Source organism: Coccomyxa subellipsoidea (genome assembly GCF_000258705.1).
Source record: "Coccomyxa subellipsoidea C-169, whole genome shotgun sequence".
Taxonomy (NCBI): Eukaryota; Viridiplantae; Chlorophyta; class Trebouxiophyceae; family Coccomyxaceae; genus Coccomyxa; species Coccomyxa subellipsoidea.
Window position 1 is genome coordinate 1,518,901 of NW_005178032.1, and position 18,093 is coordinate 1,536,993.

Below are 18,093 nucleotides of genomic sequence, written 5' to 3' on the forward strand. Positions count from 1 at the left end.
CAAATTTTCAACTGGGATCACTCATCCCGGAGTATGCCCAGACTTGCAAAGACAACCAGATTAGCACTGAATGCTCAAGAGCATTGACAAATATAATACTTCCATGAATTTTGTTTCTGCGCAGCCCCAAAGACGAGTGATGTATCAGAGAACCAGTAGACACTGTATGGCGAGCTTTAACGCTCAGATCGCAGCCTCGAGCATGCATTTGAGATCGACTTTTGTGAAGGTTAGGTTCTGTAGGGTTTAAGTCAAAAATCCCCTGAGCCGCAATTGGAAGGGGTCGCTGCTCTAATGACATCGAAAGAGCTCCTTCGCCTTCATTCCTCAAAACACTTCAGAACACTTTGATGACAGCACGCCTGTTGCTCAGCTTTGCTCACTGCCAGACGTGTTGTTGCCATTTCCGGGCTGTGCGAGGTGGTCAGCCGGCGGTGGAGGCAGCAGGAGAGTTATAGGCCTTAAGCAGCAAATCAGCTTCCCAGCTTGTTTTGTGAGCATCTAGTGCCCCGGTATCCTTCAGACGGACTAAGACAATTTTACTCTGGCATACGCAAGCTTTCCCTGGGCGAGGTGGCGCTCGTTGAGCCGTCAAAACAATACCAGGTCTGTGATTTACACAACGAGGTTGCAGCACCTAAAGAAGTATTGCCGTGCCCAGCTTCTCGTCCTAAACCCCTTGGCATCTGCTATGTCACCCTATCCGTAGACGGTCGCACTGGTTTGCGCTGTTTTCTACACGGACATGCGCCTCTGGCGTCCCTTTCGATTCTGGAAGTAGAAGCTCGCTTCGCTGTTACCGGAATCCGTTGATACACCGCTCCATCCTCTCTATGACCTGCCGGAAACGGCTAGGATCTATCGCGCTCGCGCACTGCTACATTCGGTCGCTCGAACTGCTATGAACGCAACTTAGCGCTTTCTGCGTGCCACACTCGGACGCCGAAGGACATCTCGCTGAGTCCGCTAATCCTGTAGAGTGTGCTGCGCGATATTTTCGTCGCTTTGTGGAAGAAGCGGCCTTTCGGCTTTGCATCGCATCGTTTTGCGCACTGCAGCGAAGCCCTTTTCTGCGCACCGGACCTTGTCTTTGTCCTGATGCCAGCGCTGAGTCGTACTTTGCAACGAATCCGCATCCGCCCTGCCTTGTCTCTGTGGTGTTGCCTGTTGTAGACTAGTTGCAGCCCGGTTTGTGCGTTGACTATTTATGCGCTGCGACAGATCTGGCCCGACGCCCGTTTCAGAACCCTCAATGGCATATCTGCGGAGCTTTATTCGGTGTTTCCCTTGCATGCAGGCAGCACTAAGCAGTAGCGTATTGACAACATCAGCGCATCAATCTCAGTTGCCAGGCTCCAGGTCTAGTCGCAGGCTCCAGGAGTGCATCGCAGGCATGAGCTAGCGGCAGTAAGGAGATCAGCTGATGGTATGCTATGATCAGCTGCGCGGCCACCGATCATTGGGGCAGGTTGTCAGGTCTCAGCAGACGAGCTCTTATGCTCTGAGCATGCTGGAGCCAGAAAATTGCGGCGACAACTCCCCAGCTCCCTCTTCAAACATCTCTTCCCTCGACATAGAAGACTACGAGCCGCTCAGCCCAGCAGAGTACACCATCAGCAGACAGGACACCACATTCATAATAGACCCCAGGCCTGCAGCAGACATCACACAGGAGGCAGCACGAGGCATGGACGACATCGATACCGGTGCAGACGCGCAGCAGCAGCCGGAAGCAGTAGCCTCAGATCAGCCCGCGCAGAACAGCCAGGCAGGTGATAGCGATGCAGCCGCCAGTCCCACAGCAGCTGTGGACGATGACAGTGAACGGCGTGAGTCTGGCGCCGCTGCCGGGCCGTCGCAGGACTCACCCGTGCAGATCCAGGACTCACCGGTGGAACTTGTGTCTGACAGCGAAGACGACCACATGCCGCTCGGCGCGCTCATGTCACGAGGGTCCGTTGACCTTCAGGAGAGCGACGTCGTGCAGCGCCCGGAGGGGCTCGCGCCAATCCGCGTCAACGGCGCGCCGCGGCCAATGTCGGCCGCCGAGAAGCTGCGCCTGACGATGATCGACTCGCCGACCCCGGCGCCGCCGACGCCGGGCGCCGGCGTGGACACCGCCGCAGATGGTGCGGCTGCGTCAGCCGGGAACGGCGTTGCAGACAGGCCGGCACAGCCGGCGGCAGCCGCCGAGAAGCCGCCGTCGCCGGCCAGCACGGCGGTGGACACGCAGGACGGCAGCAGCAGCGAGGAGGAGGAGGAGGATGACTCAGCGCCGCAGAGCGGGGCTCAGTCGGCGCGGCAGGGGAGCAACCAGCGGAGAAAGCGGCGGAATCTGCTGCCAGTCGTGCGCAAGGCGGCGCGCTGTGGGAAATGCCACACCTGCCTGCACCCAAAGGCGCGTGCCTGGCGCTCGGCACGGCGCCCTGGAGCACTTGTGCTGTTGTTTGTACCTGTGATCCTGTGGTGTGAAAAGGGACATATTTAAGTGCCAGCGAATGCTAGATGTATTAAGAGGGCTGCTTGGCCATCAGTAGGACAGATCCAACTACGGTACTGCACACATACAGTTAATGAATCGGCTGAAAATATGATGACAAATTCTTGCATGGACACAAATGTGCTGTACCTCGCACTCCTGGCTCTTGCATGCCACTCTGTAAAGCAAGCTGTCTATCCATCCCATCAAGCTGCAGTCGTACCAAAGGCAAACGCACAAATGAGTCCAGAAAATGCTGAAAGAAGGCGTGTTGTGGCCTGCCGCAGATGAAGAAGGCGTGCATAACAGTGCGCGAGCAGATGATCAATGAGATGGGAGAGAAGGGGGAGCTGCCGGTGTCTCTGCTGCCAAAGCTGAGCCAGAAGGGCAGCAACATCCTGCCTGCATCAGCCCCCTCACGGCCTGCAGCCCAGGACTTCAGGTGTGCTGCTGATGACTCACCACCTGCATCTGATGTTTGGATCTTGAAGTCAGATGTTGTGGGATAATGTAACATCCTCTGATGCTTTGCTTCCCTGCTGATCTGTGCTTGCATGCGCCAACCGTGCATGCCGATGATCCCTCCGTTTCAGCCAGTATTGGGACAACCCATGAGCAGTTCTGCAGTGCTCATGAAGTGCACCAGGGATCAGTGTGGTGCGTTCTTTGGCTTGTCACTGCTGATGCAGTCCGGCATGCCCAATCCACCACGCCTTCAGGGCCGATTGGCCACATCGGCCGTGCCTGGTCAAACGGCGCACCATTGCTCCCGTCCTGCTCAGATTCTCAGATTGCAGATTGCGCGTGTGTTTGCACGCTCGGAATTGATTGCATGGTTAGTAAGATTTTGTGCTGCTGCACAGCGCGCTGGACAAGGAGGAGGAGAAGAAGAAGCTTGACCCGTTCCAGGAGACGCTGAAGCAGATCATCGGCCGCTCCGGCGGCGTGGTGCATGCGAAGCATCTGGATCGGCTGCTGCGGCTGCTGGACGACTCCAACAACACCCACAAGCGCCTTGTCATGCTCACGGTGCGCAGACTGCTTTGTTGCATCACTGCTGATATCAGCGGTGTCGTCAGCAATTCGCTGATGTCACAGATTCAAGGGACTGCGATGCTCTTCCGCAGTATCACACCCTTTCGAGCTGCTGAAGTCCCGATAGGCAGCCTGGCAATGTTTCCCCTGCAAAAACAAGAACTTTGTGGCGAGGATGAGGTCAGATGCAGAGAGTGTGACCGCTTGTGGTTCTGAATGTACATCTCTGCGTAGTTTGCTAGTGCATGACTTTTCCATCTGTGCAAAGGGGTGGGTTCTTCAACTCTCTGCACCTCTCTGAAGCATGTCAGATTCCCCGCGCATGCCAAAGAGCCAGCTGCCGGTTTTTGGCAACCCCACAAGCCCAGCACATCATCATCTGCATCCCTCAGCGGCCATATTGCAGCTGCCTGTGACGCAGTTCATGTACGAGGTTCATGTACGAGGAAAATGCTTAGTTGCATTCACGCTGTGTGTCAGGTGGTGGAGGGCAGCAGCTCGGAGGTGAAGGCCGCATTTGTGCACAGCCGCGGCCTAAATAAGTTACTAAGCTGGCTGGAGGCGGCGGACGGGGGCGTTCCCAATTCCATCGCCCTCGCCAAGAAGGTGCTGGTCACCCTGAGGAAGCTGCCTGTCGACGTGGAGGCTCTGCAGGGCAGCAATGGCGGCAGGTGAGTTGTGCATGCAGCCTCAGAAGTCATGAAACGTTCTCTGCTGGACCTATAAGCACCAGGGACATGCCCTTGACGATTGTAGAGAAGTCCTTCAAATAGATTATCCCTACGAGAGGATTTTTTTGCATTGGCACAACCTAAATGGGACCAGAACATTAAGGCATGGCCGCAAACCTCATTTTATCCTATGCTGCATGTGCTTCACGAGCGCTTGGGCAGAGGGTCGCTAATGCTCTTAACAAGGTGGACCAAAATTTTAGTGAGCATAATCAGCATTGTAAACATTAGTGAAATTTGCAGCAGCAAATGTCGCCTGGATTAGCTGTACGCATTAATTCCCCTTCACGAAGATCCTGGTGCTGTACCTCGCAGGCGCATGAAGAAGATGAGCAGGACTGGGCCAGAATCACTGCGGCAGGGGGCTGCGCAGGTCTTGGAGTTCTGGGTGAAGCTGGTGGAAGCTACACAGGCCGCTGGGGGACCAAGCAAACGGTGCGCTTTTGAAATGTGCTGTCGCTGCAGTTGCGCTGTTGCTGTACATTTGCTGCAGGCCACCAGGAAAGCAAAGTTACGAAAGCATGCAGCGAGAAATTAATGTTGTGGGACTTGTACAGCTGTGCACAGTGGCTGTGCATGTACCAACTAGAACTAATCTTGTAGTGTCCTTACATCATGCCTTGTAATGGGTTGAGCTGCTGGTGGAAGAAATGTAAGAAGTGAGAAAGAGGAGCTGAATCTTAGTCATGTCTGCTTGCAGGCCGGCTCCTGCTGAAAGCAATGGGGTTGCTCCAAAGAAGCCAAAGACCGAGGCATCCAGCAGTCAGGTGTGCACACATTTCCTTAAGCATAACCAATCTAATGCGTGTCTTCTCAGATATCCCCTCCCCAATGATAAGAACAGTTGCCATCTCCACAGCGTCTCCTTCCAGGCCAGTCTGCATCTCAATTTAAGCAACCATATTACCCTTATATATTCCCATATCTGCATGACGGCCCTTTAAGGTCTCTGTGACAAAGACAAGAAGGCCCACGAGCAGCTGATTCGGTGTTCTGAGCATGTGCTGCCCTGCAGGCGACAAATGGCAAGCCAGGCACGCCCAGGGCAGGAGCACAGCCGAAGCAGGCAGACACCGGCAAGACTTCTCAGGCGAAGGCCGCCGCGCCAAAAGCAGGAGCCGCCTCCGCAGCCGCGGCACAGAAACAGGAATCTGTGCCGCATTTGGCTGTGCTTGCGGCTGCTGACCTGGACGAGCCTGTGAAGGCTGAGCCTGCTCCGAAGCCCAAGCCCAAGCCTACTGTGCGAGACGCGCTGTACAACCCAAAGAAGGTGAGTTGTGGTTGTGTTTTTCAAGAGTCAGCTCTGGAAGGGATTGACACCGTAGGTGTGAGCGAGGAGGCACAGAAAGATTCGCAATGATCAAGCACAACAAGCATGGGCTATTGTAACTTGTCAGGTTGTCTTTGCATGATGGCGTTGTGTTGGGAAGCATGCTGACATGAGGGTGATATTGTCCTTTTTTACCCAACGAGTGTTCAGGTAAATACTGCCGAGATATCAGCAAATCTCTGCACGTGTCTTGCACTTCCAGGCTGGGTTGGTAAGGCTCGGTTGTCTACAAAACAACGGGTGATGACATGCTTGTTAATGCAGTAGTCAGTGGAGTCCTGATGACAGCAAATGCGCATGCCTGATGTGAGTGGTTGCATGCAGGTGCATCAGCTGAAGGTGCTGGACGACGAAGCCGCCCAGAAGCTGGCGACAGACCGCGCCGAGGCAGCTGCCCAGAAGGCGCCGGCAGCTGACGATGCCGCTGCGTCAACCTCAACCGCTGGCGCCAATGGCTCCGCTGCTGCCTCCTCTTTCAGCAGTAAGCTCTTGCAACACACTGTCTTGCTGCAAACATGTAAACGTAGAAACGAAGGCTTTTTGTGTGCCTTCTTCAAGTCCTGTCTTTCCACTTCATGAGCTGTGTGCAGCGGCACAGTCTGGCCGTCTCTGCGAAGTGGTTCGAACAGGCTGTCAGCGCATGCATTCAACTGTGACAGTAGAGGCAGGGCCTAAAGATGGCATGTCAAAGCGGATGCCTATGTGTAGCTTGCAATGGATGTAGCTCACGAGGCGCTCAGTTCTGAACATTTACATGTTGCAGCCATTGTTTTTCTTCTGAAGGGTTTTGCGTCTCCTGTGGATACTTGCACAAATCCTACACCCCCTGTGTTCCCAGGTCCCAGCTGAAATCGTGAGCCAGTATGGCCATTCATGTGACACAATCTGGACATACCGTACTGCATGAGCATGCATTCAGCTAAGGCAGGAGAAGCTGGGTTTGAAAGTGGTATCTGAGAATTCTTTTGATAGTTTGCAACGGAGGTGGCTCGTGGGGAGCTCAATACTGAGGATTGAATGTGTGCATGTTGCAGCAGCAGCAATTGGCGGAGCAAGCCCATCATCCTCTCTTTTGGGGCTGCCAGCTCCTGCCAACAAGTTTGGCGCCACCACTCGCATCACAGCGTTCACTCCCAAATTCGGTGCGCTTCCCTTGTGCCTCAGGAATTGTTGGGCAGCGAGCTACACACATGGAATGAGCGGCAGTCTACAAATTTCACTACTGTCCAAGTGTCGAGAATTTCTGAGCCCTTAGGGAGGCATCTTAATAGTCCTCCCCAAGCGGCTCAGGGGTGTACTGTGGGCCATATGCTCTGACGCCCTCATTTAAAGAAAGAGGAATTTGCACCCCAAGATTGCTGCATCATTTGTGATGTCTCGTGTGTGAGCAGGAGTAATTGTCTAATGTGATCATTATTGAAAATCTAGCCGAAGACTCAAATTCTTAATCTATGTGTGATTGCAGGATCGCTGGGTGCGCCGAGCACCGGGCTGGGGGGGCCGCGGCCGCCACCACCGCTGACATCAGCCGCCACGCGGGCGGCGGAGGCGGCGGCACGCGTTCCCTCTCCCGATCGAGAATCGCGCGCGCCAAAAAGGAAAAAAGTGTCCTGGGTCGCCGAGCAGCAGCTGGTCTCCGTGCGCTGGTTCAGGAAGGTGAGATTCTTATGATGCATGCTTGATGTTGTAGTCCATGCTTGTTGAGACATGAATGCACGGCCTAGGTGAGGACCTCTTGATGTCAATTCTTCATGTCCTTTGTTCAAGCTGGATCAAACATGGCCTAGGCATGCTTGTCAGGGGAATACGGACTTGGTGCAGCCTCGCCCAATCGAATTTAGTTGAGTTCCACTCTTTAGAGCTTGTCAATTATGGAAGTGACGGAGACATACTGTATCTGGCTAAGTCATGACAAGTCCAGTTTGGCGTCCATGCTTGAACTGCTCCATTTCAAGTGGTTGAAGCAGGGATCCCTTGCGGAACTTATCGTGACTTTTTTGTCAGTGCCCTAGCAAAAATTAATGGACCCACTTTGGCTCCAGTTGAAAGATCACCCGATGTCCTTCCTCTTGCACGCATCCTCATCATCAAATCACACGATTCTTGCCAAAAGAGGCAATGTGCTGTACCAGAATGGTGACAAGAATTTGAGCAAGCATCACATGACTGCGCAGGAGGACCCTGCCTCGACTGTGCGATCGGAGTCTGCCCTGCGCGAGGAAGTCACAGAGCCGCCGTCCGAGGCGGCGGAGCAGGCCGTTAGTCATCCGCCGGGCTTCGAGTTGGCGGCGCGTGCGGAGCATCAGAACGAGGCGGCGGCCATCCGGCTCATGGCCGACTCGGTGCGGCGCCCTTTCCTTGTGGGGATTTTCTAGGGGATTGGACGCAAAATGCACTGGACCTGAAGGTGCCAGCTTGACCCTGGTAGGAAGGGCAGGAAGCAAAGAAAGGCCTGTCTCGGTTATGGGTCTGCTTAGAGAGGTCGTTCCTCTTGGGTGTTTTGCATACTCATTGTTTTCTTAATCATGCTTTAGTATTGTGGGCAGTCAAGTGATCCAACTGTGTAGATGGTCGGATATTTTGGATGCAAACGGGATGCGCCTTGATTATATGATTGCATGGTGGGAGTGGCATAGTATCTGATAAAAGCCCATGGTGCCGAGCTGCAGGAAGGCTGAGCTGATGTAGCCAGACTTGTGCAGACTTCATCATTTCAGCGAGGCATGCCTTCGTCTGAATTGAAAGAAGTGCTTGCTATGTCTTAATCTTTTTCTGTGTCCTGGGGCACTGAACGCCGTATGACCCTTGGTCTTTTGACATTGCAGGCTGAGATTGACGAGGAGGAGGTTGAAGTGCCAGAAATGGAGTTGCACCTGAATTGGCATGCGCCCCCCTTCTGCCGGGTCCCCCCGGAGGCAAACAGCGCCCCTACTCCTGAGCCCAGCTGCGGCGAGGAGTCGAGAGAGAAGGAGCGGCTGAGAGTGCGCTATGGCTACATCGAGCCCGTGCACTACGGACCCGGTAGGTTTTCCGTAATCCTCGCAGATTTTGTATCTGCATATCTATCTATGTTGTAATGTGGACGGTCACCCAAAGGCAGAGGCTATACAAATGGGCGGCTGCAGCCATATCTGCAGGGTAGCGATTGATTTGCTTGGTTGACACCCCTCCGGACTCTGGAATCCGTAGAAGCAATGTGGCGTATGACGTGACATCACCGGATGGTTATAGAAGACAAGCCTGGCCGAGTATTGGGCATACCTGCAAGTCGTGCATTTGCACATTCTCTAGACCGTTGCAGAGACAGTGAAGGCAAAACGAGGCAGGAAGAGTATCCAGACAAGTTGTCTGGCATATACATCTGCAGATCTGCTTCTTGTGCATGAGCCGCGTGCTGACTACAAGTAGCCGTTTGCACCACTTCATGGTAGATGCTAGTTCACTGATGGGAAATCCAATCGTGTGTGGTACATTTGCATTGCAGGTGGCCGGCATCCGCCGGACTCCCCAGAAGAGCCGCCCAATGAGGCGCCCTCTTTGGTGCAAGAGAAGAGGATGCCTCTGCAGTCCATGGCCCCGCCAGATCAGGTGTGGAACTTTTGTCATTTCAGCTGATCTGACACTAGGGGTGATCACTATACTAACTATACTAATTACTAAAGTTAGTATAGTAATGACCCCTATCTGACACCCTTGTCCACGTGCCTAATAGTTCCTCACTCTGTCTGCTAATCACCGGTGTGGCTTTCTCAATGTCATTCCTTTGCTTCAGCATTGCGATGGCAAATGACTTTTATGGAACGGCGGGAGAGGGCCTCCTGTGCCGTGTGATAATTTCACACAAGCAGTAACAGAATGCATTGTCATGGCTTGTAACGCATGTCACGCTTTTTCAGTGTGGTTGTCTATTGGTGAGCGCTTGGTTTTTGTCACTGCAAACAGGCTCCTCAGCTAGCTGCGCCAGTGACATCTCCTCCCATGCAGCACCAGCAGCCTTACTACCAGCAGCCGCCACCTCAGCAGATGACTCAGCAGCAGATGACTCAGCAGGTGGCCCCCCACCAGCCAGCATACCAGCCCCCCTTCTCGCAGCTGCCGCCAGCTCCCCAGCACCACATGCATCAGCATCAGACGCATATGCATGCGCCAGTGGACTATGTGGAGCAGCAGCTGCAGCAGCTGCAGCAGCTGCAGCCGCCGCAGCAGCAGGGGTTCCCCCAGCAGCAGCAGCAGCAGCGGGGGATCCTGGGCCACCCTCCAGTGGCCACCGCTGGGGGGCCCCAGTCCCTCCAGCCCCTCCACGCCGAAAATGTCATGGTGCCCACTCCTCAGTTCCCGCTCATTTCCCTCTTGCACCTGGTCACCAGTGTTGAAGACCCTCTTAACAGAGGTGAAATGTATACTCTCTGTCAAAAAAAGATGCAGTGCAGCTCTTCGAATTCTTCTGGTGCAAAGACCATGCCATACTGGGGCATTATACCAACGTCATTAAGCAGCTTGTTTGCTGCTTCTGCCCCATGCGCGTGCTTGACCAGCCTGCAAACATGTGATTGTTTGTTTGCTTGAAGTGTGTGCCTGAAAGTCAAAGAATGGCACACAGGAGGAGGCGAGGCCGGGGGGTCCGGCAGGCAGGGGAGCCCGCGGTGGCCGGGGGGTCCCCGAGAGGGAGGACCGGCGGCCGGATAGACCGTGGCAGCCTCGGCCCTGCGCCTTCTACAACCTGCACCTGGTGAGCCAAACATGTGTGAGATCAGCTACAGTAGTTCTTTTATTTTTTGGTTTCTGGGTGAATGCTCATTCTTTGGTCAGCGGGGAGATGGTATGTAACTGATGGTGCAACATGAAGCCACATGGGTGCAGTAGACTGGTCTAATGAAACATGAGCCTTGAATGTGTCTTGAGGCGCTTTTGCTTTTGTCTACTCATACCAGTCCTTGAAATTATCAGTGGTGTCACTCTTCTGCAAGCCTGGGATTCCAGCCTATGCTTATTGAGGCGTTGACTGCTGCTCTTTTTGCGGACTTGCAAGCCGCTGGCAGACTTCTTATTCTCTCTCTGATCCGGCCAATCTTGTACTCCAACAAATTTTTTTTCCAGAAATCGTGATGTTCGGATCGCCGCATGCAGGGATGCTTCCGAGGCGACCAGTGCAGGTTTGCCCACGTGGCGTCCGATGAGAGACCGGAGGATATTGAGCGCCGCGCCCAGAGTGTATCCTCGGCGCCGCTCCAGCTCATGCGCAATCTGGCGCCCGGCGAGCACATGCACATCCGGGTGCGACTCATTGAAATTCATCAGTAACCTTAGTCACCTTTAGTCACCCCTGTAACTTCTTCTTGGATCTCGCAAGCCATGTCCGGTTTGCTCAGAACGTTCGCCAAGAAAGCTGGCAAAGCTTGCGCTCTGATGCCTTGTAGCATTTGTGTTCTTGTGTACTCCTTGTGCTAGGTTTGAGTGCCAGTGGTTCTGGCTCGGGTGCAATGAGCGTGATGGTTCAAGGGTGAATTGTGTGGTGCAGGGGCCGTCGATTTACAACCCGGATGCTCCAGTGGAAGGCAGGGGGCCTATGAGAGGGGCAGGTGTGCTGCGATGCGCCGCAATTAGGACTTATAGTATCAACATTGCTGCTCTTGCTTGTGTTTGGAAGAGTAATGTATGGGTGACAGAATGGTTTCCTGGTATCCCGGGGCCACATCAGTCCGTTACTGTCAGTGTAAACACTATGTACTGTATTCATCATTCCTTCACTTATCATTATCAGACCCATGCAGTCACAGTTATGGACAACCAAGTATTTTGAGGCACTTCGCAAGCTCATCTCCACATTGCTGCAACAGCAGCTGTGCATGCTCGCACCATACTTGAGACTGTAAGCTGTACACTTCCGGGTCGCTGAAATGCGAATTTGCATTCTGTTGCTGAAATTCGAATTTGAATTCTGTTGCAGGCGGCTCATCAGGGGATAGCAGGAAGAGGGGGAGGGATCGCCCCGGGCCGTGGGAACGCAACCCACAGCCGCGCAGAGAGCGGGATCGGCAGTTTGATAACTGACCTAGTCGATTCAATCTTTATATCAAGGGGTCCAGGGGTCCAGTGGATGCACCCTTTGGCGAGATCAATCTCAAGTGGCCCATTGGACCCTAGCGCGGGGGTCAATGTCTCCCAGTGGATGTACCCTTTTCTGGCAGGGTCAATGTCGAATGGCCCAGTGGATACACCCTTTGGCGTGATTATTGTCAACGGGTCCTGTGCATACACCCTTTGGCGGGGTTAATGTTATGGGATCTAGTGGATATACTTATTGGCGGGGTCAACGTCAAGTGGCCCAGTGAATCACCCTTTGGGGTGGGTCAATGTCAAGTCACCTAGGGGATGTGTCCTTTGGCGGGGTCAATGTCTTATTTTGGGAGCGGCTTGTCATGAGCCATGCTAGACGGTCTTCTTGCAGCTACCTCTGGAATTCATCTTGAGAGGTCAATGTACCAAAAGCTTCTAAGCCCTGAGGCAGCAGCTCTGCAGCTCATCCACCTTTTCCAAACTGGGTTGATCAGTGATAGTCAGCATGGATTTCGTGCAAGTGGTTCAAGACATGTCTATCACTGCGGGACTGCTGGTTTTTTTAGCATGTATTCAAGCGCAATTGTCTAGGACACCTTGTGTTCAGCACTGATGATTGTCTTGTGAAGTGGAGGGAAAATGGGGTGCTTATGGCAGGAGGCTTTAGTTTCATGTGGCAAGATCTGCACCTTTCGCTAAACTTCTCCGAGTATGTTTGCATGCTTGCTTTTATGGTTTTAGGGGATGGCGCGATTGCTCGAGCCTTTGAATGTTGTGCAATGGTCGCACCATATATATTTGGTACCAGGGCCTAGCTTATCCTCCAGGAGTGGTCCCTCAGGGACACAGGGACTGAGAGGGAGTTGAGGCTGAGAGATAGATCTAAATCAGCCATGCCTGTAAATCTATAGCGATGTGTTGCTAGCACCTGATGACGCCATCTTGAAACTGGTAGTCAAGCCCAGAATGCTAGCTTCTGGCTCCTTCAGATGATATACTCAGAACATCTGTATAAATGAGCTCGATGGAGGCCCTGCCGGGTGCGGCCACTAGCAGTGGCTGTCGGCCGGCATATATCTAGGTGGCGACACCGTGTCGGTGACCGTGTGGTGACCTATATAAATTATATATAGATCTATTACTAATAGGTCTCCACTGCAGCGGCTGCTACGCAAACTTTTGCAGTTGTGATGCATGCATCTCAGGGCGCCCACGCTTCTGCATCATGCCTACACATATCACAAACGGTGGCACAGCACTGTAAATCAAACCGTCCCAAGTGGAAGGCCATTCCTGCCCGTAGACGCTGCCCAAAGTTGGGCTGCCCGTGCCACGTAGCTTTCCTTGGACATTTCCACATCGAATATAGAGATGCCCTTACTCAGTGCATACAGTGACAACTGGAGACTTGCGAATTTCTTACAGGATTTTCTGATGCTGCCTCTGCACATTTATGCACTCTTTCTGCTTCTGCTATACTGAGCGAATCAGTTTGCTTGTCTTCAAGTAAATCTCAGAGACTCTGCGAGTGCCGTTCCTATCCCGTCATTTGCTTCAAAGACCTGAAGAATATCCTCTTCATAAGTATCTGCAAAGCTGGGGATGGGATCCAACCGTCTTCACAAGTGTGGAGGTTGTGATCCCAGTGGTGGCGATGGGAACATAAAGCCTCGTGATAAATGCTCTTTCTGCGCCGCGATGGCAATTGTTCCGCAAGAACGCAGCACCGCAATGAAATTTGTTATTGAGGGAGAAGAAATCCAGATCGAGATGAGGAGGCTGCAGAGGGATGCCCCTCATTTTGGGAAAATGCCAGAAGACAGAATTGTGCTGCAGGTAATTCTCTCTGTCTTCTACTGGCCATATGTATGCAGGCACTTTCTTTTCGATGCAGTGCAGAGCGATCAAGGCAAGGCGATTATGAATTTAGGAATAAAATCGACAAGACAAGAAACATTGTGCTGTTGTGCAGTTGCTGGTGAGGGTGATCAAACTATGCCTAAGGACAATCTATGCAGGCTATTCTACCAGTAGGCATCCCATTCTTCATACTGTCGGTGCACTTGTGATCATGGGCTGTCAGGTAGTGCGGAGCCTTGTTGTTTAATTGTAATGCTCTTTGTATGAGATGAAGTGCATGCTTGAGCTTATGCATGCAGTAGATAAGTTCTTGCATCTTGCATCTTGCAGGAGCCAAGCCAGCTGCATGCATGCCTGGTTTCAAACTGCCTGCATGACCTGCTGCGTTGATCACGAACCTGTGCTTCAATGCAGCGTACATTTCAGACGATGAAGGCATGACATACCACGATCTGAGCAGCTCTGAGGGACAGGCGCACATTGCAAGCCGAGCAGCCTCAGTGACTCGCATGGTGGAGCTTCTGGCATCTGTTCCTTGTCTGTTGACGCACCTAGACTGCGAGGACTTCCATGCAGCTACCATTGCTGCTGCAGTGGCCCTGCATGCACTGAACTCCAACCGTGCCAGATGGGACGCTCTGCTGCAGACGTAGGCTCCCGCTCTATGCAATCACATGCAGTCTCTTGGCACAAGAGTCCAAGTGATTAGCGGCTTGCAAACATGCACATTGTCCCCATTTCTAAGGCCGATGGGGGGCCCCGTTGGGGGCTGTTCAGATGTATGATGGCATGAGGTGATATTGAGCATGCATGAGTAGTGCTCATTGTAACTTTGCAGGAAGGGCTTGTCGGCCAACAAGGTGGAGGAACTCCTGCGTTCCGGCCTATCGCAAGCTCTCTGTTCACTATTACAGGAAGGGGTGAACCACCAGGAGGAAACCAGGATCAGCAAGGGGCAATTGAGCAACATGTACAGGGTGAAGGAGCTGAACCCCGCAGGCCCCCGGAACTGCATGGCATGGGCTGAATGCCAGCTGGTCATGAAGAATCCCTGGCAAGCCATGCAGGTGATGTCCCTGCATGCGCTGGTGAAACATGCGCTGTGTTAAGTAGCGCTTTTTCTGTTGGCGCTATAATAACCATCTAAATATTGCAGCATGGGGATACCTGTTTGCAGACTTGACAAGCACATGGCCGGGTCCATGCAGACACATGAGAGAGTGTGAAAGTGTGAGTTTGTGCCCAGAGTTTCCCTTCTTCACCCTCAATACAACCCCGTGCACAGACTAATTTGACGTCCAGAGAATCACATGTCTGCTTAATGTTGCCTAGCTTGATGTCTGTGAAATGGTCGCCGGCAAGGTCTGGTCCTTTTTGGTGTATTTGAATGTCCTCTTGTCACCAAAAATTTAGTCATGCCTGACATGATGGCCATACTGCCAGCGCTGAAGTCAGCAGAGGTCCAGAAGGATGATCTGAAGGCATGCAGGCTGCAGTGGATGTACTGCCGCATCATGCTGCTGACTGGCAGCCGCCCAAGCCTCCCATTCACAGTGTCCACCTTCCAGGCGCATGTAAACCAGGTGAGTTGCCACCGTCATCCTGTCAACTGTGATATTCATTGCTGTTATATTCACACGTATTTCCATCCTTCCAAGGCTAGGTGCCAGCAGTACTGTGACGTTACCATGCCAAAATGTTTGCACTGTGTGATGATCACACTGTGATCAATGCCTCATGATTTAATTTCACTTGACTGATGGGTGGCCTTAAGAAACAGTACAATGTTGACTGACACTCAAGCGAACCAATGCATGTTGCGCAAGAAGGTGTTAAGGGACAACTCTACGCTTGCACTGCTTTCATTTCTTGAATTCCAAGAGGAGCCTCACTGTAACATCAAGAGTAAGGACATGTGGCAGCCGTTAGCGCAGTTTGTCTGCAGACGCACCTTGCCTCTGGCAGCAACAGCGTGTAAGAACAATAATTGGAACATGTGGGATGTCCTGCAGGGAAAGCAGTGCAAGGCAAGGCTGGACAGCTGGGGTGAATTCCCATGCGCACACACAGGCGGCTGGACACCTGTGCCGAGCATCTCTCTGGCTCTGCCAGACACATACTGGGATTGCCTGGGCATATCTGCGCACTTCAAGGCAGCCATCAAGCGCGACCCTGCCTTTGCAGCCACAGAGCTGCCCGCCTTCACTGAGGTGGCTCTCAAGGAAGCGCGCATGCATGTCAGGTGATCCCCTACCCTGACAATTCGGTCTGTATCCCTCCTGAACCAGGATCCATATACTTCAATGGGGTGAACATTGGGTGCTAAGGCAGATGTCACCTTCCCAGAGCCTCAATAGTACTTGACAGAACGGAAGCTGGGCTCTCTACAGCCATGCATCATGCATGTCAGTCACTCGTCTTGATCTAGAATCAGGAGCAGGGTTGGTTGGAAGGCTTTGTTGTGCAGCTTCAATCCCAGATTGACTTCACATGCTAAGAGTTTTGGCGACTGCATTGGACACCTATGGGCACATCTATCACTGTGCTGATGTCACAGCAACATGCATATCATGTGTGTGATGCATGTTTGTGATGTCCTTCAGGTGCCACTACTGCCAGGAGCTGAACGGCGAGCTGATGTTCTGTTCAAGGTGCCATGTGGCCAAGTACTGCTCCAAGGACTGCCAGAAGAAGCACTGGATCAGCGTGCACAAGCAGCTGTGCATTGCAGCAGCATCTTGATTCATGATGATCACAGTTCTAGAGGGGTGCATGGGGTGATAGGGTGGACTCGCTGGTGGTGAGGGCTATTCTGTACACATGTGTCCACGCCGCATGAGATGCGTGCCATGCGGCATCATGATGAGATTCATCTTTGTTCCATGATCATAGGACGATAGGCACTGGAATCGCTGGCGGTGCATGCAGGGCATTCTGTGCATTGCAATCAGCCAGGGCTGAGGCATGCTGGCAAGTACTTAGCTTCAAGGACTGCGTACCATCATGGCATCATGCCCATTTATGATAAATTTATGCTGGAGCACTTCCGGTGTAGCTTGCTCTGTTATGTAGATCAATTCCAACCGCAATGGTGAGGAGCTGTTGGTCATGCTGACAGCTAATGTCTCGCTAAAAACATAGGTCAAGCTCTTTTCAGCCCTCCTCAAATTTCAGTATGAGCATGCATGCTTTTTATCAATCTTCCACCCAAACGCACCTGTGTGTTGCCTGCGTGTGTTGGCACGTGCATCCGACTAATTCCTGGGACCGAAGAGAAGCTCCCAGAATGAGGACCTCGACACCTCGCCCATGCTGTAATGCTCTTTTCAACTTATTCAGACATGTGAAGCCAAGAACGTCCGTGCATCGTCGTGCCTTGACCTCAATGGCCTCGAGCAAATCGGAGCAGCTGAAGACACTGTACCAGAGCTATGCTCATGAGTTTCCAGAGGTACTGAGTCCAGCACATCACAAAATTACGCAAGGTAAATGGAGGCGATTTTGAATACTTGATCATCGTGTGTTGCGATGCACAGGTGAAAAGCATTAGGGCTTCTGAACTACATGCTGAGCTGGAAGAAGACAAGGACAGCAGCAAAATAATCCTGATTGATGTCAGAACTGCAGAGGAACAGAAGGTGAGTCCCCAGTGTGAGCGTGAGGAAGGAAAGCATATGCTTACGATGGACTTTGCTGATCAGTGACTGTTGATGTCCTCGTCCAAGCGCAGGTGTCCAGGCTTCCAGGCAATGTGCTGACCAAGGAAGAATTCGAGATTTGTAAACAGAGATACTTGAATTCACCTCTTGTCACCTACTGGTACGAGACGACTGCTCAGGCACCGATGCATGATGCTGGGGTTTTCTTGTACTGGGATAAACGACCATCTAAGTCAGCGTCCTCACTGGACGAGAGGCTCTGAGTCACAAATAAGATCATCCTGAGCTCTCCCATTTGACTGCAGCACTGCAGGTGTGCGGAGTGGCAGGTATGCCAAGGTTTTACAGGAGGAGGGATTCAAAAATGTCCGCAACTTTGAGGGCTCCATTCTGGCATGGGTAGGTTTGGACTCTCATCATTTCTTGTTCACAAATCTTTCTTCTTTTGGGAGATATGCAGCATTGTGTTCGTGCTGCCATAAGGTGAATCACTGATATGCATTGTGCTGCAGACCCAAGCTGGCTATCCACTGGTGACACCTGATCAGGAAGCAACCAAGCAAGTGCATGTGTGCGCGGAGCAATGGGCGCTGCAAGGAGATGACTACAAGCCTGTTTGGTTCTCAGGTAAGCAGTCCCAATTTTGCCCTATGCCAGCTGTGTTGAAGATTATCTCGACTTTCACATTTTTCCCTCCCTTTCTTATTTCTGATGTACACAACGTTCACACTCATGTTGAGATGATCAGTCAATGTCTGAAGCCGCTTTGAGGCGGCAATAATTGTATCTTGCATGCCATATTCATCGCACCCCCGGCAACCCTGCCTTGACTATCACATGACTGGTGCAACAGGTTTGAAGGGTGCTCTGTTGGCAGTTGGGGGTTGGGGGTCCAACATCTGGAAGAAGGCCTTTGGAAAGAAATGAACGAGATGTGGCAGA

The 18,093-nt window shown here is 52.5% G+C and overlaps 3 protein-coding genes across 3 annotated transcripts; all 3 read left to right on the plus strand.

The window, feature by feature from the left end:
- Positions 1-1,507: 1,507 nt before the first annotated feature.
- COCSUDRAFT_48031 (hypothetical protein) lies at positions 1,508-11,626 on the plus strand (the record flags this gene model as incomplete). The annotated part of the gene is made up of 18 exons (XM_005646512.1): positions 1,508-2,347; positions 2,767-2,921; positions 3,343-3,508; positions 3,995-4,185; positions 4,561-4,680; positions 4,946-5,012; positions 5,261-5,515; positions 5,900-6,056; positions 6,610-6,717; positions 7,041-7,231; positions 7,750-7,917; positions 8,401-8,596; positions 9,060-9,163; positions 9,518-9,892; positions 10,176-10,304; positions 10,703-10,849; positions 11,094-11,154; positions 11,523-11,626. 18 exons carry the CDS (start codon positions 1,508-1,510, stop codon positions 11,624-11,626), a joined length of 3,534 nt encoding a protein of 1,177 aa, XP_005646569.1.
- Positions 11,627-14,919: 3,293 nt separating this feature from the next.
- COCSUDRAFT_56459 (hypothetical protein) lies at positions 14,920-16,234 on the plus strand (the record flags this gene model as incomplete). Its single annotated transcript, XM_005646513.1, has 3 exons — positions 14,920-15,075; positions 15,505-15,734; positions 16,096-16,234. The coding sequence occupies 3 exons, from the start codon at positions 14,920-14,922 to the stop codon at positions 16,232-16,234; spliced, it is 525 nt and encodes a 174-aa protein (XP_005646570.1).
- Positions 16,235-16,877: 643 nt separating this feature from the next.
- Positions 16,878-18,078, plus strand: COCSUDRAFT_37237 (Rhodanese-like protein; the record flags this gene model as incomplete). Its single annotated transcript, XM_005646514.1, has 6 exons — positions 16,878-16,943; positions 17,029-17,130; positions 17,223-17,311; positions 17,457-17,550; positions 17,664-17,778; positions 18,005-18,078. The coding sequence occupies 6 exons, from the start codon at positions 16,878-16,880 to the stop codon at positions 18,076-18,078; spliced, it is 540 nt and encodes a 179-aa protein (XP_005646571.1).
- Positions 18,079-18,093: the final 15 nt, after the last annotated feature.